This window comes from Saccopteryx bilineata, chromosome 5 (assembly GCF_036850765.1).
Source record: "Saccopteryx bilineata isolate mSacBil1 chromosome 5, mSacBil1_pri_phased_curated, whole genome shotgun sequence".
In the NCBI taxonomy this organism is placed as follows: Eukaryota; Metazoa; Chordata; class Mammalia; order Chiroptera; family Emballonuridae; genus Saccopteryx; species Saccopteryx bilineata.
Window position 1 is genome coordinate 30,043,759 of NC_089494.1, and position 25,559 is coordinate 30,069,317.

The 25,559-nt window shown below is 37.4% G+C and overlaps 1 protein-coding gene across 2 annotated transcripts in view; it reads right to left on the bottom strand.

The window, feature by feature from the left end:
• Positions 1-25,559, bottom strand: part of PARD3B (par-3 family cell polarity regulator beta) — a 1,080,223-nt gene that overhangs the window by 389,952 nt on the left and 664,712 nt on the right. For both annotated transcript variants that reach the window (XM_066278755.1, XM_066278754.1), the window contains exon 15: positions 21,317-21,432. In XM_066278755.1, the coding sequence (XP_066134852.1) occupies positions 21,317-21,432 (116 nt within the window). The remainder of the gene's footprint in view (positions 1-21,316; positions 21,433-25,559) is intronic.

Sequence of the window (25,559 nt, forward strand, 5' to 3'; positions counted from 1 at the left end):
TCCTGCAACTTCCACTAAAAGACAAATCAGTGTGACTCTTCTGCTGAAATTTCCTTCCATATGTGTACACACACCCCTACACACATGTATATACAGGTACAACTATATACTGTTTTCTTCAAATCATGTTTTATCATTAATATTGTTATGCTATTAAATAGTCTGAAGATTTTTATTTGTTGCATAAGAGTGTATTATATCTATTAGATTAACAGTCTATAATTTCACCAACTCACTAATTGCTGAAAAATTAAGTTCACTATAGTGCAAAAATCCTTAAACTTAAATACTGGTCAAATTTTTGATTTTTTTTTATAATTCCTTGAAATGGGATTACTGCATAAATGACAAAAAGAGTGCTAAGGTACCTTATATAACTGCCTTGTAGTAAAGAGGCATTATCTTAAATAATTAACAAACATGCATTGTGATATTAGCACATGTATATTTAATATTTCTCAATGTTTTCCAATAAAATATCTGAATTTTCTTAATTACCTGTGAGGTTGAACATATTAAATATATATTGGTCAATTGAATGTCTTTTTTCTTTGTAAACTGATCATATATTTTTCTAATTTTTTTTAAACTAAAGACTTTATTCATTTTAGAGAGGAGAGAGAGAGAGAGAGAGAGAGAGAAGGGAGGAGCAGGAAGCTTCAACTCCCATATGTGTCTTGACCACGCAAGCCCAGGGTTTTGAACCGGCGACTTCAGCGTTCCAGGTCGACACTTTATCCACTGCGCCACCACAGGTCAGGCAATTTTTCTAATTTTGAATTGAAATATTTATTTTCTTTCACACATAGGTGGGATATAAAACTGAGACTCATGGACATAGATAAAAGTGAAGTGGTTACCAGCAGGAGGGGGATATGGAAAGGCTGAGGGGAACAGAGTAAAGAGGGACAAATACATGGTGACAGAAAGTGATTTGACTTTCGGTGATGAGTACACAACATAATCAACAACAGTTCAAACGCTATCGAAATGTTTACCTGAAACCTATGTACTCTTATTGATCAACGTCACCCTCTTAAATGTAATTATCCAAGTAGAATTAAAAAAATTATGTATTTTCTCAAAAGAGCCCTTCATATATTAAAGGTGTCAATTATTCCTTTATTCTCTTAAATAACAAAGAATTTGTGGAAAATATGAAGGTTAAGTATCTCTTAAGCAAGGACTCTTAATCCTATCTCAAGAATGTTCTTGTTTCCAAATTAATTACCTTTTTAGGATGTTGCTGGATTTAAAAAGAAACAATGTAATCCAAAGTAAACTCTTAGGATCATTTCTTAGTTTTACATATGTTATCCATGCTAAATCTCTTCTAGGACTGAAGAAAAGATGTTTTTTTTTTCTTTTTTACTCAAATAAGCTTTTCTAAGTATTTTATTTTCAAAATCAACCTTCTAAAATATGCTTAGAGAAGTACATGGTGCTGATATATTTAACACCTGTGTGAGACTATTGCCTTCTTTTATCAATATGATATTCCTAAGCCATAAATGATAAAGCATTATCATCAGTTTTTTTTTTTTCTCCAGTGAGATGGACAGTTAGACTGAGCTTTCATTAGAAATTCTTGCCCTTAATGACTTTGTGACCACATTTCCAATATAATAACATCTCTAAATTATGGTTTGGTCATGGATAAGCCGTTTAAGGACTATGTTTTACAGAAATACAGATTTAGCTATATAAGGGGTTAGTTAATTTAGTTGATTTAAGAGTTAACGTATACATGTATCAATATCAAGTAGCTGGGCTGGACACTGTATAAATCAGGTTACATGAATATGAAGCACTTTAAAGGTCCTTGTTGTCTTAGCATATGAGGCTACAGTAGATTAAACCTGTATCAATAAATTCTTTGATTAAACCTAAGTATCAAAATTGTTTCACAGATAAAAATGTACATAAATGATAAAGTTGTAATGGGTGAGCCTGTCCTAAGTATTTAAACCACGGAGAATATTTCAATCTATTTTGAGTCAATCTTGTTCTTTGATTCAAGACTTTTATGGTATCACTTTAGGATATTTGTCATAACGACTAATTCTATATGACCCAAGGTGAACAAAATCTCTGAATATTCAGCTTACACAATATTTGGGGCAATACACACGCAATCAAATTGCTCTATACTAATGTAATTCAATTTCATGTGGCTGCAGGTAAAAGCAAGCAATTCAAATATGTTTTCAATATCATTCCCATGGCACTAGGTTTATGCACAGACTATACTATTCTTTTGCAAACAGATTAGTAGAAAACAAAAACAGGATTCATAAACAAGAAGCACAGATTTGTTTTTTTTAGAGAAATATTTATATCTCCAACTTTTTCTAACTCTATGAACAAAAGAAAGAACTTCATTTTAATTAAAATTAATATAAATTAAAATATGTATTTCTTGGGATTAAAAAAAACCCCAACAATAAAAGTGACGTACAGATTAATACAAAGGGAAGAAGGCTAGGGAGGGCCACAAAACAATCTGATCTAATTAACCCCTGGCAGTGCGAGTGAATTCGCAGGATCTAAATCAATTATGTCAAGTGATTGCGTAATTTATTCATAGATTCCTCCACTTAGGAAATAAAGCATACAGCCCTTCTCTTCAAGTTTTAAACAACTGCTTTCACTGTTTTCTATGGAATGCCATGAACACCCTTGGCCTTCTATATTTCCTGTGTTTGACTCTTTCCTTCTGTCTGTTCATTATTATGAGCTTCTCCAGAGGCTATCCAACGCCAAACACTGGCGAGGGTAGGTGAATGTGAGTGAGGAGTGCAATATTCTACAACCCCCCTGAAGTACCTTTATGCTTATTTTATTTTGCTACTCAAACCAATCATTTATTTGCACCTTTATTCATTTATCCTTTAAATATCTGTACTTCTATTCATCTATCCATTCACTCTCTTGACATGGGAAAGGGGAAGCTGCCTACTTAATGAGATCAGCCAAATCAATCAGGGAGATCAATAGCATTCTGAGACTGCACCCAGGTTGCTGTGATACTACTCTTCCACGTCCTCTGTCTTGGTTTACTCAGCAGCTACACATTCTAAGTGGGAAGGAGGGTGCCGAAGAACTAGGAGGTATGACCCTGTAAGGGCTTCTCATCTTACTGGAGAGAGAAAAGGTTTTCACACAGGAGGTCCCCCAAAGAGTATGCAAGTCTGTGCTAAAATGAGGAGTGCCAGTGGCCACTGCTTCAGGAATTCAGAGAAAGAGCTGGTGCAGGCAAGTATTGAGTAGGTCCTGAATGAAAGGTAAAATTTAAATGGGAGAGAAGGATGGATCTTCTGTTTCTAGAGTTAAGATGGAGAAATTAATAAGACTCACTTGAAACAAAAAGGTATCATGGTTGGGAGCCCAGGCATCCAAGTTAAATGTTCCTGGGTTAAAAACCTGGCTGCCCTGCTTACTCGCTTTGACACCTTACAGAGAGGTCAGTCTCTTGAAGCCCTGTTACATCATCGGTTAAAACAGCAATAGAATTGCTGTGCAAAAAAACCACAACTGGAATGCAGCAAGCACTCAAAAACTGTTAGCTACTACTGCCATTAAAGGTACTACTGCTTCCCCTCTTCTTCCTCTTCATATTCTAGATGAATAGGCATCATATCCATATTCAAGGAGCTGAGGAGTTCGGTCTTTTTACCACGTGTAAAGTTAAGGTGTGCAGTAAAGCATTAGAGGTTACTTGACCATGCACGTGCTGGTGCTCATCTTTCTGAGGCATCCTGGAGGCAGTCACCACAGTCTGTCGTCAGAGCCCATGGTTAATTCATGCTCCATTACAGCTTGGTTACAGCCTTGTTCGTTCACGCTGCTCTGTAGTGCATCCCGACTTCTTCTGCGGCCCTGGACACTTCTCTACCCTGGAGGCGCCCAGGCAGCATCCGGCCCCCAGCATTGCTCCGCATGCCCCAGCTTGGCGCCTGCCTCTCCTCACCCTGCGCTCAGGTCCCACAGCACCTGTAAGCCTCACAAACATCTCTGGCACAAACATGCCTGTGAGACTGTCTGTTTCTAAGGTTACTATGAGCAAATGAGTTTGGGAAATGCTGTGTATATTATATCTTTTATTATTATTATTATTATTATCAAATTTATTGGGGTGACATTGGCTAATATTATGTTTCAAGCGCACAATTCTATAATACATTATCTGTATATTTTGCATTGTGTGCTCATCACTCAAAGTTTAGTTTCCTCCCATCACCATATATTTGACCCCCTTTGTCCTCTCAACGTCCCCCAAACCTCCTGCATCTCTGGTAACACCACACTGCTCTCTGTGTCAGGAGTTTTTGTTGTTTGTTTGTTCACTTGTTGCTTTCTGTTTTATATCCCACATATGAGTGAAATCATATGGTCCTTGTCCTTTTCTGTCTGACTTATTTCGCTCAGCATGATACTCTCAATATCCATCTGTGCGGTTGCAAATGGCAGTATTTCATCTTTCCTTATTGCTGGGTAGTATTCCATTGTATACATGTACCGCGTGTTCTTCATCCAATCATCCACTGACGAGCACGTGGGTTGTTTCCATATCTTGACTATTGTGAATAATGCTGCATTTATTATTTATTTATTTATTTTGCCAAGCAAGAGGAGGGGAGATAGAGAGACAGACTCCTGCATGCACACCAAACAGGATTCAGCTAGCAAACCCTGTCTGGGGCCAATGCTCCACCCATCTGGGTCATGCTCACAACTGAGCTATTTTTAGCTCCTCAGGCTGAGGCTCCATGGAGCCATCTTAATTGCCTGGGGCTGATACACTCAAACCAATTGAGCCATGACTGCAGGAAGGAAGGAAGGAGAGAGAGAGAGAGAGAGAGAGAGAGAGAGAGAGAGAGAGAGAAGGGGGTGGGATGGAGAAGCAGATGGTCACTGCTCCTGTATGCCTGACCAGGAACTGAACTTGGGACATTTACACACTGTGCTGACACTCTACCACTGAGCCAACTGGTCAGGGCCTGAATAATGATGTATTAAACAAGGGGTACATATATCTTTACGAGTAAATGTTTTCAGTTTTTTTTGCTGTTTTTGTTAGATACCAGGAGGAGGTACTGCTGGGACTTAGGGCAGCTTTATTCTTAATTTTTTGAGGAATCTCCATATTGTTTTCCATAACGACTGTATCAGTTTACTTTCTTACCAGCAGTGAATGAAAGTCCCTTTTTCTCCACGATCTCTCCAACACTTGCGTTTTCTTATTTTGTTGATAATAGCCATTCTAACAGGTGTGAGATGATATCTCATTGTGGTTTTGATTTGCATTTCCTCTATATTTACTTAGTAAAGTTGATCATCTTTCCACATATCTGTTGGATATTTGTATTCCTTCTTGGGAAAAGTGTCTGTTTAGGTCTTCTGCCAATTATATATATATATTTCAGAAAGAGAAAGAGAGAGAGAGACAGGAATATCAATCTGTTCCTGTATGTATATATAAATTTCAGAAAGAGAGAGGGAAAGAGAGAGAGAGAGAGAGAGAGAGAGAGAGAGAGAGAGAGACAGGAATATCAATCTGTTCCTGTATGTACCCTGACTGAGGATTGAACCAGCAACCCCAATGCTTCAGGACAATGCTCTAACCAACTGAGCTATCTGGCCAGGGCTCTGCCCATTTTTTAACCAGACTGTTTGTTTTGTTTTGTTGTCGAGTTGTATAAGTTCTTTATATATTTTGGGTATTAGTCCCTTATCAGAGGTATCTGCAAATATGTCCTCCCCTTCGGTTGGTTTTCTTTTTGTTTTGTTGATGGTTTCTTTTGTTGTGCAGAAGCTTTCTAGCTTGATATAATTCCATTTATTTATTTTTTGCTTTTATTTCCCTTGCCTTTGAGGTTACATTTATAAAGTCTTCTCAAGATCAAGGCCCAAAACTTTAGTACCTAGGTTTTTTTCTATGTATTTAATTTTCTCAGGTCTTATATTTAGGTCTTTGATCCATTTTGAGTTAATTTTGTGTATCTTGTCAGATAGCAGTCTAGTTTCATTCTTTTGCAGGTGATTTTTCCAATTTTCCCAGCACTATACATAAAAGAGGCTTTCTTTTCTCCATTGTATATTTTTGACTCCATTGTTGAAAATAAGTTACCCATATGTGGGTTTAGTCCTGAGCTTCCAATTCTGTCCCACTGGCATATAGTATATCTTGAAGACTTGTGGAGACTCTTAAAAACCCAGCAATTCACATAAACATATTACGAACCATCTTGTATTTAAGAAGGCTGTTGAACTTCAACTCAGAATTTTCCAATCTGACTTGACTATTTACTGTGTGCCTATGGCTAGTGTACTTGGCCACTTGTGACTGCCATCTAGCCTTTCAGAGTCCTGAGAAAGCCCAGGGATGATGTACCTGGCCTCTACAGATTGATTAAAGCTGGAAATAGAAAATCTCTGATTTAACACATTTTTCATTCATTTTGGGTGCTACAATAACTTTTTCAAAACTTAGAAAATGGCCCTGGCCGGTTGGCTCAGCGGTAGAGCGTCGGCCTGGCATGCAGGGGTCTCGGGTTTGATTCCCGGCCAGGGCACACAGGAGAAGCGCCTATCTCAGGCATCCCCAAACTACGGCCCGCAGGCCGCATGTGACCCCCTGAGGCCATTTATCCGGCCCCTCGCTGCACTTCCAGAAGGGGCACCTCTTTCATTGGTGGTCAGTGAGAGGAGCACTGTATGTGGCGGCCCTCCAACCATCTGAGGGACAGTGAACTGGCCCCTTGTGTAAAAAGTTTGGGGACCCCTGGATCTGCTTCTCCATCCCTCCCCCTCTCCTTCCTCTCTGTCTCTCTCTTCCCCTCCCACAGCCGAGGCTCCATTGGAGCAAAGATGGCCCGGACGCTGGGGATGGCTCTGTGGCCTCTGCCTCAGGCGCTAGAATGGCTCTGGATGCGACAGAGGGACGCCCCAGATGGGCAGAACATCGCCCCCTGGTGGGCATGCCGGGTGGATCCCGGTCGGGCGCATGCAGGAGTCTGTCTGACTGCCTCCCCGTTTCCAGCTTCGGAAAAATGAAAAAAAGAAAAAAGAAAAAACAAAACAAAACAAAATGAGCTTAAAAATGAGCTTGATGTTTTCCAATTTTTGGTATAACCTTGTTTTACTTCGAAGGATTTCAGCTGAAACCTTTGCAGGCTCTCCCCATTCTTTCAAGGCAATTGCGAAGTACTTGGGGATTATGCCAGTTAGTTCCTGGATTAGCAGAGGGTAGATCAGCTTTTCCCAGCTTACTTGGAACCATCACTTTTGATTAGTAAATTTCCAACTTAATCTCTATTTTAATTTTAATTTTAATGTCATCACTGGACAGAGTTCCTAATAAACTTTTTTAATGAACTCGAGCGAAATGGGTATTGAAACATTAGCCTTTCCTGTCATGTTTCCTCTCTCCACAATTTGTAGTTTATGCCTGTTATATTGAATATCTTTCTGGTCTCTTTGTTCATTTATTTTATTATTACCTTTTATATTTATAATCCTTCAAACTTTGTTCATGAGACTATTTCTACTATAGGTCGCCTAACAGAAATAAGATACTGTTTTCTGTTGTCAATGATAAATCTCAATAATTTAGAATGGTAGCTGACACAGAGGGAGCACTCAATAAATATTTGTTTAATAAAAGAAGGAAGCGAGGAAGAAAAAGATGGATGGATGAATTTTACATGAGACAGAAATAATATTTTCAAGTGTCGAACATCAGCCTTTGTACTAATGTGTTCTGAACCAGTTGGCTGTGTACAGGGCGGGCAAAAGTGGGTTCACAGTCATGACTATGCAAAAAAACAGAGTTAGTAAAGCTATTGTGATAATCATAACCTGCATGTTTTTTTCCATACAAAAAACTGTAAACCTAGCATATAGTATATAGTATTTTTAGTGCTTCAATAAAGAATTAAAAAAGAATTATTTTAGAAATGTTAATTGATTTACCCTAGAGACTAAGCAGATTTTGTTATAAATAAGTCTGAGTTCTGACTCTGCTTCTCATTCAAGTTTAGCTATACATTTTATAACCATTTAATAAAACATAGATTTATTCATTAATATGTAAGCAGGTAACATACTTAGCTTTAGGAAAGTAAAAGCAAATTATCTAGTTTCCTTCATGAGCAAGAGTTAAGATTTGCCTTTTAATGTAAAGTAATATTTTACTTCCAGAAAGGTGATATTTAATTTAGAAATGTTCAGCCTTGCCAAGGCAATGCTCAGATGATTCACAATAAAAAACATAAAGTCAATAGAAGTATGAAAAAATTTTAGGCATAAAAATAATTAAAAAAAATAAAAGTACTGTTTTAACCCTATGAAATTGGCAAAAAAAAAAAAAAGAAGAACACCCAGATTCTTCGATATACTACTGATAAGAACAAAATTTCCTTTCTCGAGGACAACTGGTCAAAAGCCTTAAATATTTATACAACATTTACCCAAGAAATTATACTTACAGAAATTTATCCTGATAAAATAATCATGATTGTTTACAAAGGTTTATGTACCAGTAGGTTCAATGTATTGCTATTGCTAAGAGCAAAAAATTTGAAACAACTTCTATGGTCAAAGATTATTATTAGGCAAAATAAGTCAGGCCAGATTTATTCAAGAGGTAACATTACAATTAAATGATAGCAAAAATACAGATAATAATATTTAAGCTACATTGTTCTTAAAAAAAAACAAAAGCATATGTTCAGTAAAATCATTCTGGGAAAAAATGAGAACATAAAAATATAAATATGTATATATCATTTGGAAGGCTAAAGATGTTTCACTGTTTAAAGGATGAGTTACAACCACTGCACCTAAAAATAAGGTAATTGTAACTCCCTATATTAGTATTAATTACTGCATAAAGTATTGCTAATAAAAAACATTCCAAATGCCATTTGGAAGAGACAACTATGAAATTGCCAAACTCATTTTAGCATATATTGTACTTATGATATTATATATTTATATAAAATTTTATTATTATACTAAATTTACTTATATATTTATATATAATATTTTCAGGTAATAAAACTCTCATTTCCAAACAACTAAAGTGAATTCGGTTCATATTTGGAAAGATAATTCAAGTATTTTGTTTTATTCTTTATACAGCTTACTTAGCTTCCCAGTTTTATGAAGATGTTCCTGTACTAGCACAAAAGTTCTATAAGAAGAAGCACAGAATTTTATTTAACATAGGTTTAGAAAATAAAGGTTCCTATTTGGCTTTATTTATTTATTTTATTATTATTATTTTTCTGAAGCTGGAAACGGGGAGAAACAGACAGATTCCCGCATGCGCCCGACCGGGATCCACCCGGCACGTCCACCAGGGGGCGACGCTCTGCCCACCAGGGGGCGATGCTCTGCCCCTCCGGGGCGTCGCTCCACTACGACCAGAGCCACTCCAGCGCCTGGGGCAGAGGCCAAAGAGCCATTCCCAGCGCCCAGGCTATCTTTGCTCCAATGGAGCCTCGCTGCGGGAGGGGAAGAGAGAGACAGAGAGGAAGGAGAGGGGGAGGGGTGGAGAAGCAGATGGGCGCTTCTCCTGTGTGCCCTGGCCAGGAATTGAACCCGGGACTTCTGCACGCCAGGCCGACGCTCTACCACTGAGCCAACCGGCCAGGGCCTTATTTGGCTTTATTTAAAACGCTTAGTTTCTGAGGTAGAGCTTCCACTGAGGTCCACAATAAAAGAAGAAAGCATTCCATGTACTAATCCACGTTTCAAAAGGAACCTAGAGCATTTCCGTTCTAAAGGATAAGGCAGTTGTTCTATTGATCAAGATTTCCCATCAGAGCATAAATAATGCTCTAATATACAGAGGCTAATTTAATAAAGATCTGCATGGGTTTGTTATTGGCATATATTATTGGTTAAGGTTCAATTGCAAACATTTCCTTCACAGTTTTCTTTATAGTGCCTGTGGGAAAACAGAATCTTAGGTTTCTCTTCCAAACACCGAAGTTTTAAGTTATTTGTGTATTTCACTGAACAATGCCTCAGCTTAAGAAAATGTAGTCTTGGTGAAAAACTGCATGGCAATGTTTGAGACCACATATAACCCCATGATGGATTAAGGATCTACAGACAAAATCCATAGTAACCTTTCCCCCAGTATTTCACAATACTTACTTGAAGAGAATTTACTTATGCTGACCATTCAAGTCAACCACCAATTATAAGAAAACTGTGTAGGAGATGGAGAGGCTGACCTCTAAATACCACTACTAACACTGTCCTCTTCATGGTTGCAACGATTACTAATCACAACATTGAAGCTCCTGTTCTAGGCAGCAGGTTAAATGCTTTTATATAGAAAGGATGATCTTTGATTCAAAGATTTTTTTTTTTCTGATGGAAGCATATGAGAGAGTTGTGTCTCTTAGCCATTCATTCAACGAATGATAAATGAAGGTAACTGTGTTGAAGGTATTTGTCACATTTATGCAATGGAGATGGTGTGAGAGTGGGATGAAATGTGCAGCAACTTATGGGCAAGTCTCAAACACAGAAAGTACTACACAAGTACAATTTCTACACAAAAGACATCATTTTCCAATTAATAGTAAAAATGAAAACAAAGTGAAAATACATTTATTCCGGAAAATACATTTTTGGAAAACGTTTCTCAGGGAATGCAAAAAAAGAAAAAACGCAGGAAAAAAGATACATTTGGACTTGTAGGGGGAGAATTGTATCCTTTATGTCAAGAGGCACTTTAATGCCTTTGCTTCCAACCCAAATAGTTATTCTAATTAATTTTAAACAAAATCTGTATTATTCTGCTATATCTAAGATTCTAGTTATATTATAGAAGTGATCTATGTCTCTATAATTCAGTTAATATTAATCTACTCTATGGTTCACTTTCACTTTTAAATGTGTAATTGCTAAACTTTAATTCTATTTGAAGTTTTAGTTAGGTTGGGTTTCTGTAACGGTGGGAAAGAAGCCTGCTTTGGATGGCGGCGCTGTAACTATTTGTGTAGTCAGCTCTCCTAGGATGTTCTCAGCAGTTTCCCTTCTCTCACCAGAGATGTCTTTCTAAGAATTCAGCCTGAGTCTTGATAGGTAATTTCTCTAAACTTACTTGTTTTTGTTAGGTCACCCCACTTGAGTTATACCCTGTCTGTGGTTATATTAACCATAGGAACAAAACCCCCCCCAAAAAAACACCCCACATTTATCCTTTCTCTAATAATAAAAAATATATAATGGTTCCTTTTCCATAATTCTGATGAATTTTGCTTCTCTTCTCAATCCTCATGAGTTGTTTTAAGTTATATCGAATACATCTATTTTTTCCTTGCATACCACACATACCACAAACCAGAATTCAGTTTTCTATCACTATCTACTCCCTACATTTCAAAGCTTGTAAACTCGATGCATCTTCTGATGAAACGATCACTATTTGATGTATTTGGGGTGCATATTCAATTTTAAACAGATTTGAGTTTTTCAATATTAGCCATGAAAATATCTAAGGAGAGCTCTAGTATGCCTCCAGTCATCTTTCCTCTGAGCAAGGTATCTTTATTTCTTTAAACTGTTTTCCATTGAATATGGTTTCTAAGCCTCTCACCAATATCTCGAAGAGTTCTACACCATTTTGTCTTTATTAAAATATTGTACCCAGAATGAAATACCATACTATATTTAATAACATAATTAAATACAGGCCAGGGTATAGTGGACCTGTTGCCTTCCTTGATCAGGTAACAAAAAAAAAAATAGCTTTGGGGTGGCAGGTCAACAACCAGCTAAAAATCAGGGAACCTCTTTAATAATTGTTATTATACCATGTCTCCCAAACTGTATGGCTGTACCATTCAATTCTTTCAACCTGACTTTAGGACTTTGCCTCTCTCTTTCACCACACTATCTAAAATAGCTTTACTTCTTTCTGATCTTCATTTCTACCTGAATTTAGCTACAGAAAAATCCTCTCTATTTGCAATTTTATTGTTTACTTGTATACAACTTTATCATCTATTTACCCAAAGGGAATGAAAACACAGTAACAGTGAAGCCATTGTCTCTTTCACCTAGGATAGTGCCTAGAAAATAGTAAATATCTAAAAAATTGCCTTTTAGATGAAGGTACTCATTATTATTTGTTAAATTCTATCTTCCTTAAAACTAGAAGAAATTATTTGAATGCTAATTCTGTCAATCTAACACATTACCCAATTCTCTGAGACAATGTCTACTAAAAAATTGGAAGAATGGCTCTCATGAGAAGATTCAAATACAGAATCTTATGGTATACATTACTTAATTCCTTTTAGAGTGACAATGAGCCTTAAACAGCACATTTTAGGAAAGGGCATGCTAACGCTACTACTTATTTTAGTGTATAATTTGGTTCATGTCTTAGTAAAAAAATGAAATACCTTTATAAAGACCAATGTAAACTGGACTCATAATCTTTCCCTGATTTATCATTCTAAAAATTCTATTAAAAAGGAAAGAAGAATTCAGTTGTTTCAGAAATCCCCATGGAGGTTGCTGGTGACAACTACTTTTTTTTCTCCCCCCTTTTCATTGTCCAAACATAGAAATCCTCTGAGGATCAGCACTGAGATCACTTACCACTTGCTTCTGGAATTCATCATCTTTGTGAAAATTGATAATTTGCTTCCTGTCCTCCCCTGTGATGCCAACCTTTCTTAATTTCTAATAATCAGGGCATTCACTTGACAATCACAATCTTTTTAGTTGACAGGGATGTAAATTGTCTAGTCTTCCATTTGCTGCCAGCCATGCTTTTTTCCCTTTCGAACAACCTTCTCCTGTGTGGATCAAGATAAAGTTAACACAGGAACTGGGTGACTCTGCTTTCTAGCCCACAGCTGTTTGGTGATCTAAACAATGGGCCACCAGACTTTCTTTTTCGGGCTCTAAATATAGCTTGACTGTCTAACTCTTACAGGTTTTGCAAGCCTCATCTCAAGCAGCCAGTTAGCTCTTCCGGCACTTATTTATTTATTTATCACCATTGGCTTCTCTCTTCCTCTTTTCCACACAGCAAGGTTATCAGTTAGTTCTCACAGCAGCCACGTTCCTGCCTTCAGATGCCTCTCCCTCTTCTTCCTCCCTGAGATAAGCTATCATCATCATGTCAGTATTTCCTTTCGGAAATCTAACTTGAGTTTTCCTGTTCTGGTAGGGTTTTAATCTAGGTACATGCAGCAAACACCATTTCTCTCATTTATTACTGAATCCTCAGTGTTTAAACCATTTTATGGCACAGAGTAGACATTCAATAAACATTTGTTTAATGAAAAAGTAAACATTCTGCATTAATTCCTTAATTTGACTTTCTCAAGTTAAGGGAACACACTTACGTCCTTATGCTCTTCCTCATTTATTAGAGATGGTAGATAGACACTTTCTTATGGTGTTACCATTAATTCTTCTTTACCACCCAGGTCTTTGTTATTTTTGTTTGTTTGGTTTTAGTAAGTCAAAGTTATATCTTTTTTTTTTTCGGTGAGAGAAGGGGAAATAGCGAGGCAGACTCCTGCATGCTCCCCAACTAGGATCCACCTGGCAACCCCATCTGGGGACAATGTTGGACTATTAAGCTATTTTTAGTACCTGAGGCTGTCACACTCCAATGGAGCTATCCTCAGTGCCTGGGGCCATGCTCAAACCAATTGAGCCATTGGCTGTAGGAGGGGAAGAGAGAATGGGGAAGAGGCGGGGGAGAGGAGAAGCAGATAGTTGCTTCTCCTGTGTTTTCTGACCGGGAATTGAATCCAGGATATCCATACACTGGGTTGACACTCTATCCACTGAGCCACTGGCCAGAGCCTCAAAGTTACATCTTTAAAAGCAGTACTTGATTCAGCTTTTATCATCTGCAGAGATACTAGTTATTGACAAACAATAAAGAAGATACATGGATATAAACATTTATACTTAACATATATTAATATAATATATATTAATTTATAAATCAGTATTATAGTTATTAAAATATACAGTTTTATAAAAATTCTGATACATTAGGTGTTTTCTTATTAACAGTGTATCTGGAACTACTTCACTATACAAAAAGTAATTTTAAAAAGAAAGCATTATAAAGTAGAGTAGGGTTAATTAAACTTTTTTCATGTCCACCTTCAATTTGATACTAGATGCCTAATTACTTTCTGTATAGGAATGTCTGACATTTATGAAAGGTTATATTCAAGCCCTGGCTGGAGAGCTTGATTAGTTAAACATAGTCCCAGGGTGTAGAGATAGATGGTTACATAGTCCCAGGGTGTAGAGATGGATGGTTTGATCCCCAATCAGGGCACATACAGAGATACAGGGCACAAGTAGATGTTCCCATCTGTCTGTCATTCTCTCTCCTCTCTTTCTCTCCCTCTCTCTCAAATCAATCAATAATTTTTTTTAAAAAAGGTTATATTCAAAATGTGACCCAAATATTTATCTTTGCTGATATGAGAAATCAGTTGATATATAATTTACTTCAACTGTGAATGTCTACAAATATTTTCTGTCTTAAGATAAATTTTGAACAAGCCACTAAGAAAATAAAATTGCTGAATCACAGATCTTAAAAGAAAGTCAGCCAGTTTGTTTAGCATCTTGATTTTAGGGAGTCTAACACATGCACTTTTTTAAGAGCTATGAGACTGCGAAGAAGCATGGAATGTTAACGATCTTCATTGTCAGAAAACTTCCTAAAATTTTGCCTGAATGCCTCATGCATCACTTAGAGCTCATTTTCTCTCAATGAATCAGAGCAGGACAGCTGGCCAGCATCTTCCCTCCGCACCGCCTTTAGTCTCCTCACTGTGTCACAGAACACCCTTCTCAAATGGGAGGAGCAGGACAATTTGAAACAGGAGAGACAACACTAAAAACAGAAGAATCTTGCTTTAAATAACACTTTAAACTTAACTTTGAATGGGGCTATAGATTAGGTTAATGAATAGGCCAACATACTGAAGTGCCATCCCTACAATAATTCAGACTAATACTTAAATGGTATTCCTGGGTCATAAAGCACCAGGCCTGAAAATGAAAGATGTTCATTCCTCCTCAGAAAGTCTTTGAATGTAACTCTCTGGCATACCACCAACGAGGGCAGCTCGTTCGGGGAAAACCCTATGCCAAAGGCCAAAGAGGCAGCTGTGTTCTTCAGCTTCTGAGCGCTTCCAGCTCAGCACCCACACAAGCTCAATTATGAGCAAATTAAAGGGATCCAGACTGAACACAGTAATTCTGGTAATTTAAATAAATAGAGGAAAGTCTACAATTAGTAGGAAAGGATTGATTTTCTGGAAAACCCAGAAAATGACATGCTAACCCCTTTGAATAAGCATAGTTACATCCAATTATTTAAAAACAAATTTCCTTTTATTCGTCATTTTAATCATTTCTGATCTGACTTAAATGTGGCCACATGCATGCTAGCAAAAGTACCCACAAAAATTGAGGCAGAAGCAATTCCCAAAAATCTACAATGAATTTTTAGGAATCAACAACACTGAGTCAAGTTACAACTGCAATTTTATACCTGTGTGTTAGAGCACATAGAAAATCTCACTTATTTCTAGCTTTTTCAAAGGCAGAGAAAAATTTCAAGTCATTCAGAAAAAAAAAATCAAAGTTTTAATATTGGGGAAATCTATTAATATCACACTATATTAATAATAGAATAGTGAAAAAATGAACATAACCATTTTACATCAATTCTTCAAATCACTTAATAAAATTCAACACCCATTACTGATTAAACAAAATGAGCAAATAAAAAGCTTTTTAGGAGGCAAGGAATACAAAGAAACTTATTGAACTGATGAAAACATTGCTATCAGCGAAGATCATGATGGACACACAGTGAAAGCATTCCTGTTTAAGTTTTAAGTTTACTTTGATGAGCTGATATAAAGTTCATATAGGAGATTAAATGCATATGAAGAGCCAAAGTAATTCTACAAAAGAGAAAAAATTAGAGGAAGATTGTCCTGAAAGTTATCAAAATACAGTATGATAGCATGGTCATTTAAAAAGGGTGGTTCTGGCATGGGACACTCTAATATGTTAATAGAACAGCATATCTAGAGACCAACCCATGTACATAAGAGAATTTAATGTTCAATTCTGAATTAATGGAGAAAGGATGCTAAAGTCAATAAGTGCTATTAATAATTTGCCTATCTACATAGGAACAATTTTTCTACCTCATAAGCCATGGATAATAATATATTACAAATCACTATACATTATAAAGAAGCTCTTATTATTTTTAATTGGATTTATTGGAGTGACATTGGTTAATAACACAATATAAGTTTCAGGTGTACAATTCTATAATACATCTGTACAGTGCACTGTGTTCACCACCCCAAGTCAGTTTTCATTCATCACCATCTATCCCCCCTTTACCTTCTTTTCTCACCCCTCCATTCCCTCCTATAACCACCATACTATTGTCTGTATCTATGAGTGTTTTTCTTTGCTTAATCCCCTCACCTTTTCATGCAACCTCCAACTCCCTTTCCCTCTGACAGCTCTCAGTCTGTTCTCTGTATCTGTGAGTCTGCTTCTATTTTGTTACTTTATTTTGTTCATTAGGTTCCAATATAAGTGAAATCATATGGTATTGTCTTTCTCTGCCTGGTTTATTTCACTTAACATAATACTTTCCAGGTCCATCCATGCAGTCTCAAATGGTAAGATTTCCTTTATTTTTATGGCTGAGTAGTATTCCATTGTGTAAATGTACCATGGCTTTGTTATCCATTCATCTACTGATGGGCATTTGAACTGCTTCTAAATCTTGGCTATTGTAAATAATACTACATTGAACACAGGGGTGCATATATTCTTTCAAATCAGTGTTTCGGTTTTCTTTGATGATATTCCCAGAAGTAGAATTGCCAGCTCATAAGGCAGTTCCATTTTTTTCATTTTTTGAGATAACTCCATACTGCTTCCCACAGTGGCTGCACCAATCTGCATTCCCATAAACAGTGCATTCCTTTTCTCCACATTCTCACCAACACTTGTTGTTTGTGGATTTATTGATGATAGCCCTTCTGACAGGTGTGAGGTGATATCTCATTATGGTTTTAATTTGCATTTCTCTGATGATTAATGATGGTAAGCTTTTTTCCATATATCTATTGGTCATCTCTATGTCCTCTTTGGAAAAGTATCTATTTAGGGTCCTTTGCCCTTTTCTTAATTGGATTGTGTGTTTGTATTTTGGTGTTGGGTTTTATAAATTTCTTATAAATTATGGATATTAAACCCTCATCAGATGTGTTGGCAGATATGTTTTCCCATTCAGTGGGTTGTCTTTTCATTTTGTCGATGGTTTCCTTTGCTTTGCAAAAACTTTTTAGTTTGGTGCAGTCACACTTGTTTATTTTTTCTTTTGTTTCCCTTGCCTGAGGTGTTATGTCAGAAAAAATATTGCTATGAGAAATGTCTAAGATTTTACTGCCTATGTTTTCTTCTAAGATTTTTAAGGTCTAAGTCTAAAATTTAAGTCTTTAATCCATTTTGAGGTCATTCATGTATATGGTATAAAAGGTGGTCTAGTTTCTTCTTCTTTTTTTTTTTGCACGTAACTGTCCAATGTTCCCAACACCATTCATTGAATATACTGTCTTTATCCCATTGTATGTTTTGCTTCCTTTGTCAAATATTAATTGACTATAAAACATGGGTTTATGTCTGGGCTCTCAATTTTGTTCCATTGATCTATATGTCTATTTTTATGTCGGTACCATGCTGTTTTGATTACTATGGCTTTATAGTATAGTTTAATATAAGAGAGTGTGATTTTTCCAACTTCGTTTTTCTTTCTCACGATTGCTATTGCTATTTGGGGGTCTTTCGTGGTTCCATATACATTTTTTGAATATTTTTTCTAGTTCTGTGAAATATATCATTGGTGTCTTGATAGGAATTACATGGAATCTATAGATCATTTTGATTATTGATTTTTAGAGAAGAGAGAGAGAGAGAGAGAAAGAAAGAGAGAGAAAAAGGGAGGAGAAGTGGGAAACATCTACTAAAGTAGTTGCTTTCCTGTGTGTGCCTTGACTGGGCAAGTCCAGGGATTAAAACCGGGGAATTTAGCATTCCAGGTTGATGCTTTATCTGCTGTGCCACCATAGGTCAGGCAGGTAATATACATTTAATGATGTTAATTTTTCCTATCCATGAACATGGTATATACTTCCACTGGTTTTTATCTTCTCCAATTTCTTTCTTCAGTGTCTTATAATTTTCTGAGTACAGGTCTTTTACATCTAGGTTAACTTTATTCTAGGTATTTTATTCTTTTTGAAGCAATTATGAATGGGATTGTTTTCTTAGTTTTCCTTTCTGATAGTTTATTATTGGTGTATAAAGAAAAAAACAAGCCTTTAAAAGCACTGAATAAAGTTAATGAAGGAAAAGAGGGAAATATTTTACTTAAAGACAAAAACCTTTTTTATAGTAAAATAATATGATCAAACTAAAAGGACAAATTGCAAGAAATTATTTGCAACATATTAATATTCACAGGAAGAGAAATACAATTACAAATGGAAATTGGCAACTGACATGAATAAGAAAATTATAGAATAAAAAATTCAAAGAAACCCCCCAAGGACCCTCCCAAAACAGAAAATCCCCTAAAACTCTCAGAGAAGCCCAAATTTAATCAAAGGGGAAAGTAAATTGTAAATGAAGATTAATTGACATAACATAACACCACACATCTCTTATAAAGAAACACAACATATGATACAGACATATTTACATAGATGAAGCAGCAAATAGATAGAGTACTTTCTAGAAGGATGTACACAGCAAACTATTTTAAAATTATGTTTGTGTCTGGGGAATAGGGGAAGGAGAGGGAAATGAGAAGGCTTTTAATTATTTTTATAATAAAAATTTTCTGTCTTTGAAAATGCAAGTAAAACTTAAGTAAATGGAACCCATTCACCTTAAAATAATTTGAACATATAAACAATGACTCATTAGTATGCAAGTTAACATACTAGCTTAGACTCAGCAGGAAACATACAAACAAAAAATAAACACAGAAGGTATTGATTGGGCCTGTTAGCCTTTGAAGATTCCTACACACTTTATAAAGGAGAACTATCCAACATAAATTAATTATACAATAAACAGGAGGGTTGTTTTTGTTTTTGTTTTTTAATTTTTTACTTACTTTTTGAAAAATGGTCTTGGCCCCACCTGAGATTACTTCTATAATCATAGAAACCAACTTCTGCAGCAAATTTCTTACACTGGCCTAGCATTATACACAGAAAACTAAACTGCTTACACTATGCTTTTCATCTGACCACACAGCAAAGACACTTTCAACGTTTACCATTCTGGTGTCATCTGAATTTATTCACTGACAAAATCAACATATTTATTGAGCTCACTCAATTGTTCCAGGGACAGTGGTTCAGATGGTCCTAGAATAGTGACCCTCAGAGCCCTCTGCAAGACTGTAAGCTTTAAATTGGCACTTTCTGGGAGGAACCAAACTTTGATGGCTACTTGAAAAATGTTTTTACAGCCTATGTTACCACTTCTGCTGTGTGGCATGTCTTGGCCAATGCTTTTACTTTGGCACTTGTGTCCTGAAGAAAACAACTCATGACCTCTGCCCAATGATGTAAGTTGAACATACATTACTATTATTGTTGTCATGTATGGTGTTAAGTTCAATAAAGCGCAACGAGTGACTGCTAACCATACATATTTTGCAAGGACTGTTTCAACTTAAAAGAGAAAACTTCTCAAAAACAAGCTTTCCAGTAACAACAACAACAAAAATAAATAAATAAATAAATAAATAAATAAATAAATACTGCTTCTGGACCTGCCTTGGGCTCTACTTTGACAGTTCTGATCATTTTTTCGCCCTTAAATTAAAAAGGATGCTCTTTTTTCTTTTGCACAGATCTTTTAGAACTATGCTTCTAGACGCTTTATTTTTTTAATTAAATGATGAAGACTTGATACATTTCTCCTCCAAAATTAAGAGCAGTTTTTATCCATTCATCTTCCTCATAGAGGAATTGGGAAGACAGAACAGGAAATGTTTATCAAGCACTCTATGAAAATAAATTGCCCCTGAAATTATTAGTAATAACCTACGTCACTATCACACATTATTCCTTTGTTTTGTCAAAGGTTCACATGAGCAAAAATATCCCTTTTTGACCAGTGCTCAAGACAGCTTCCTTGTTAAGGTTTTCTATCCGTCTTTCACTCTAGGTGATTAGAACAAATGTGGCCCAGTGATGTTTAATTTATAGAAAATAGAATCAATTTCTCTTGTTCCATCACGACTGAACATTTTTCTGAACTCCTGTAAATGAGTTACAGATAAGCGCTATTTATCAGATTGTTTTGTGGAACATGCAGTTTTGATTATTCTATTTTCTACTATTTGCTACTAATGAAATATGTAATATGCCTCAAGAAAAAATATTCACAATGCTTGGCCTCTGAGCATTCAAAAAGCAATGAATAATTCGCTGAGAATTTATTTTGCGCTCCTACTCTCCTCTAATAGTTTTCTACCGAAGAGCCCATGGGAGGGCAGCAATGTCCTTGAGTATCTGAACTGTCTTCCAGGGTTCCATGTCCCAGGGCCTGGAGAACAGAGTTTGCAAGGGCCCTGGCTCTGTCCTGGCAGCGAACAGTCACCCGGGTTCCCTGTGGGGCTCTAACCTCAAGAAAGTTGCTCAGGCACAGACCCAGGGTAGCTTGCCACCCTCATTCCAGCAAAGCCAGGACCTTCCTAACCTCCAGTGTCACAGGATTAGTAGATGGGCATTTAAAGACATGCGTCTTCCCCATTGCACATAGAGACGGGAAGCCCTGCAGAAGAGGATTCACTTCAGCACAGCATCTCCCCAAGCTCTGCAACAGGTACCTATGCAAGAAGTTGGAAAGGCACCAGCAGAAGCGAGAGCATGGATACAAAGGCTGGTGAACTAAGGGCTTACGGCATTCAGATACTCCGGAAGGAATAATCCTATTTTCCTGACCTATATGGACCACTTTATAAAAATAAGTCATTTATCCCTCTTTTAAAAAGGGGTAATTACAATTAAGTATGTGCGAGGAGACGGGAAGATAGGATGACCATTATTCCTTCCTCTGGACTTCAGGAGGCCTCGCCCCGTGAGGTTGGAGTTGAAGAAACAAAGGCAAGACGTTTGGGAAGATGGATGGGCTGAGGCTGGACAGCTGACCTGGATGTCACCTCACCCTCACTTACCAAGGTCCATGCTTTTCGAGGCTTTCAGATTCATTGATTCGGGCTGCCTGGCTGGTGTCACAGATCTGAAGTTGATGTGCTGATCCGGAAAATATACTGCCGAGTCCACCCCAGAGCTGCAGAAAGAAGCCAGACGCCATATTTAGGTTTAGAATAAAATCTCTCTCTCTCTCTCTCTCTCTCTCTTTTTTTAAAGGAAACAGTTTTCATTTTGAACAGAGACTCTCATCACCGTCTCTACAGCTCACAACCATGCATTTTAAACTAATTCTTGAATCTCGGGTTTCTTTTATGAGATGTAGCAATTCCATTTTCATGTATTTTATCGCACTGTACATTTAAATAAAATGTTCTCTGGATAATACCGTGTTTTCCTGTTCAACGATTTCTGCTAATTGGGATTCTGCTGTACAGTCTCTAACTTTAAGTGTGTAAGGCGAGCCTGTACCACTGGCACTTCAAAGGATGTCATCAGATACCAGCAGGGCCTCAAAGCAGGTTAAGAGATTTCTGTGGGCTAAGTCCGTCCTTCCTTTAAAAACAAGTGAAAGGGTGGATCCTTTAGAGAGAAAGCCATCCTGTTGAGTGACTGATGGCTGCTGCAGTTTGGTTTTTTACTTTTTTTTTTTAGGTCTAGTTCCTAAAACTAATGTTAATGCTAAGCAAATAGTCTACTCAACATAATATCAAAAGGAAATAACAGGAAAAGCAGAGTTAACAATTTAGGCACAAGATACATCTAATATCCATTAAAGCAGGGGTCCCCAAACTTTTTACACAGGGGGCCAGTTCACTGTCCCTCAGATCATTGGAGGGCCAGACTATAAAAAAACTATGAACAAATCCCTATGCACACTGCACATATTTTATTTTAAAGTAAAAAAACAAAACAGTAACAAATACAATATTTAAAATAAAGAACAAGTAAATTTAAATCAACAAACTGACCAGTATTTCAATGGGAACTATGCTCCTCTCACTGACCACCAATGAAAGAGGTGCCCCTTCCAGAAGTGCGGCGGGGGCCGGATAAATGGCCTCAGGGGGCCGCATGCGGCCCGCAGGCCGTAGTTTGGGGACCCCTGCATTAAAGGCTTCCTAGTCCTTGTAGTCAATCTCAAAAAAATTCTATTTCTGCTGAATATTCTATTTATTTTGCTTGAGGATGGAGGGGATTATACAAGGGAATTACAGATGATATCTTACTTCTTGATCTGGAAATAAATTATATATTTTTTATAAATTAAATTACAAATACCTTCTCCCTTGGTCCTCTTGTATATTTAGAAAGTAAATAGGGCGGCTCATTTTAACATGATTTTATCCTAATCTTAAATACAGTGAAAACTCTAATCAGGTATCCTTGGTGAGTCTGAAAATACTGAAGCTGAGTATTTCAAACAGTTGGGATTTGACACTACAAACAATGAAACAACAAAAAAATAAACTGTTATGAATGAGAACCCTTCTCAAATGTACAGGGAAATCTCGGTTTCTTAACCAAATAAGTTTAACCTTTTCTTGAAACTCATTAGTCACGCATATTTAACATTGCCTTGCAGCAATATTAAAGTTAACGTGCAGCTATAACTAACACAGCTGAAGGAGTGAATGGAGCGCTGTTACCGCAACATAGTGGGTAGAGGAAAAGAAGAACCTGGGATAGGCAGCCCACCACGGCGCTCAAAGCGCCCACGCTGCAGCAGGTCCGCCCACTTCTAAATCCTGGCTCTGCCTCTTACTGTCTGTGGGACTTGGGCAGTTATCGAACCTCCCCCTGCTTCAATTTCCTTATGTATAAACCGGTAAAATTATGCTCCCTATCTTAGAGCGTTGTCGAGAGAAGAAGTGACTTAAGATGTAGTGTCTGGCACAGGGTAAGTTCTATAGAGACTTCCAGAAAACAAGCAAGCAGACAAATAAATAGATGTTTTAGCTTCCCAAACGATGGCATGTGTTTCTGCTTTTTGAGTTGTCTACCAGTGGTTGGCAAACCGCGGCTTGCGAGCCACACGCGGCTCTTTGGCCAGCTTAGGAATACCCGAATTAAGTTAATAACAATGTACCTACCTATATAGTTTAAGTTTAAAAAATTTGGCTCTCAAAAGAAATTTCAATTGTACTGTTGATATTTGGCTCTGTTGGCTAATGAGTTTGCCGGCCACTGGAGGCCTTTAGCAGATTCTTTGCCTTTTCTGTTTTTTCAGCCACTCAGTAGGACTGTGACTAGGAGCCCTTCTCTCCTCCTATTCAGAAGGGTAATGTGGTGTGATGGGTAGGGCACTGGGTTTGAGAGTGAGATACTGGGGCCCATGGCCTCAGTTTACTAGTGCATAAAATGGATAAGAATTGAACTTACTTCATGAAGTTCTTGTAAGGATTAATACATTAAATTTGTTAATAATGACAATAGTGCCAGCACACAATAAGAGCTCAAGAAATAAACTATTCATCCTTTTTTATATAAAAAAAAATAATGTAGGTTAGAATAATCTTTGAATGAGGGCCTTAGGTATTCTCCAGTAAAGAAATTATATATGTTTTCATAAAAATTTCTCAACAAATTTAAATCTATTCTTTAGAATTTGAAGCTTTTGGTTTTTGGCTTCTTTTTTGATGTCTGTCTACATTCTCAATAGATAAAGCCACTGACATAGAAAGTGTATTGGATGTGGTATCCAGTGATGGCAACATATGCCAACTATGAAAAGTCCCTGACCCACCAGTGCTACTGCCACTGGCCTAGCAGAACAACAATACTTTGATTGTTTCAGCTCATTTTAAAGAATTCTGGGATGTTACTGTGAATGTGAGCTTCCCCTTGAGCCCTGCTGTTCGGAAGCACTTGCCTTTAACTATGTTATTCGACCTTTATGTGCACATAGTTTTCCATCCTTTGATCTCTTGTGATGACGTGGTTCTGGTGTCAGAAAGACTCATGGCCTTCACTGAATAGGAGACTTTAAGAGCCAGAAGGCGTTAAAGGTCACCTCATCTAACTCTTCATCTTGTAGATAAGACACTGAAGCCCAAAGAGGAGGCTGATGATCCCAGGTCACACAGCTGGTGAGTGGCAAAGCCAGGACCAGAACCATGGTTTTTTGAACTTTTCCTAGAGCCACAAAAACTTTGGCAAAAACAGTGGCCAGCCCGAGGCACAGGCTGCTGCTGATCCTGAATCCAAAGAAACTGAAACCTTCCCTGTTAGCACAGATTTGCTCACTCTCTTAGGCTTCTTGCGTTTCAGGTTAGCCTTTAGTTTCAGTAAAGTGGAGCACATCAGGAAATATGGGAAAAGCAAAAGGTTAGCCAAAACAGATGCTATATGTATAGTGAAATCCTTTAGGGAGGAGGTTTAGGACCAACATGAATAATCCTCATTAAAACTTAGGTTACGGCCCTGGCCGGTTGGCTCAGTGGTAGAGCGTCGGCCTGGCGTGCAGGAGTCCCGGGTTCGATTCCCGGCCAGGGCACACAGGAGAGGCGCCCATCTGCTTCTCCACTCCTCCCCCTCTCCTTCCTCTTTGTCTCTCTCTTCCCCTCCTGCAGCCAAGGTTCCATTGGAGCAGGGATGGCCTGGGCGCTGAGGATGGCTCTGTGGCCTCTCTGTCTCCGGTGCTAGGATGGCTCTGGATGCAACAGAGTGACGCCCCAGAGGGGCAGAACATCGCCCCCTGGTGGGCATGCTGGGTGGATCCCGGTCGGGTGCATGCAGGAGTCTGTCTGACTGCCTCCCCGTTTCCAGCTTCGGAAAAATGAAAAAAAAAAAAACCCCAAAAAACAAACAAAAAAAACTTAGGTTACACTTAGTCTATGGGAATCTACCCGAATGGATAACATACTAGTTGACCCACTTTATTGTCTTAGATTATTTTATCAAACTAGGCATTAATTGACAAATTAAGAATAAGAACTCAAATTTCCCCAGACTTTTGAGACACAACTATTCTAATTCCCATTAAACAACAACAACAACAATAAAAAACAAGGCGGCAATGCCATTTGACGCAATAATATCAAGTAAAGATCTAAATCAAGTGAATTTTTTTTGTGTTTATATATAATGAAGGATGATCAAAGTGAATATACATATAACAAATATTCATATATATGTACACATATACCTATGCAGGGTGGGATAAAAGTAGATTTACAGTCCTTCACATGGAAAATAATGTAATAATTAATAAACAATAACATAAGAGCAAACCTGTGTTTCAGGTATTCACAACTGTTAACCTTT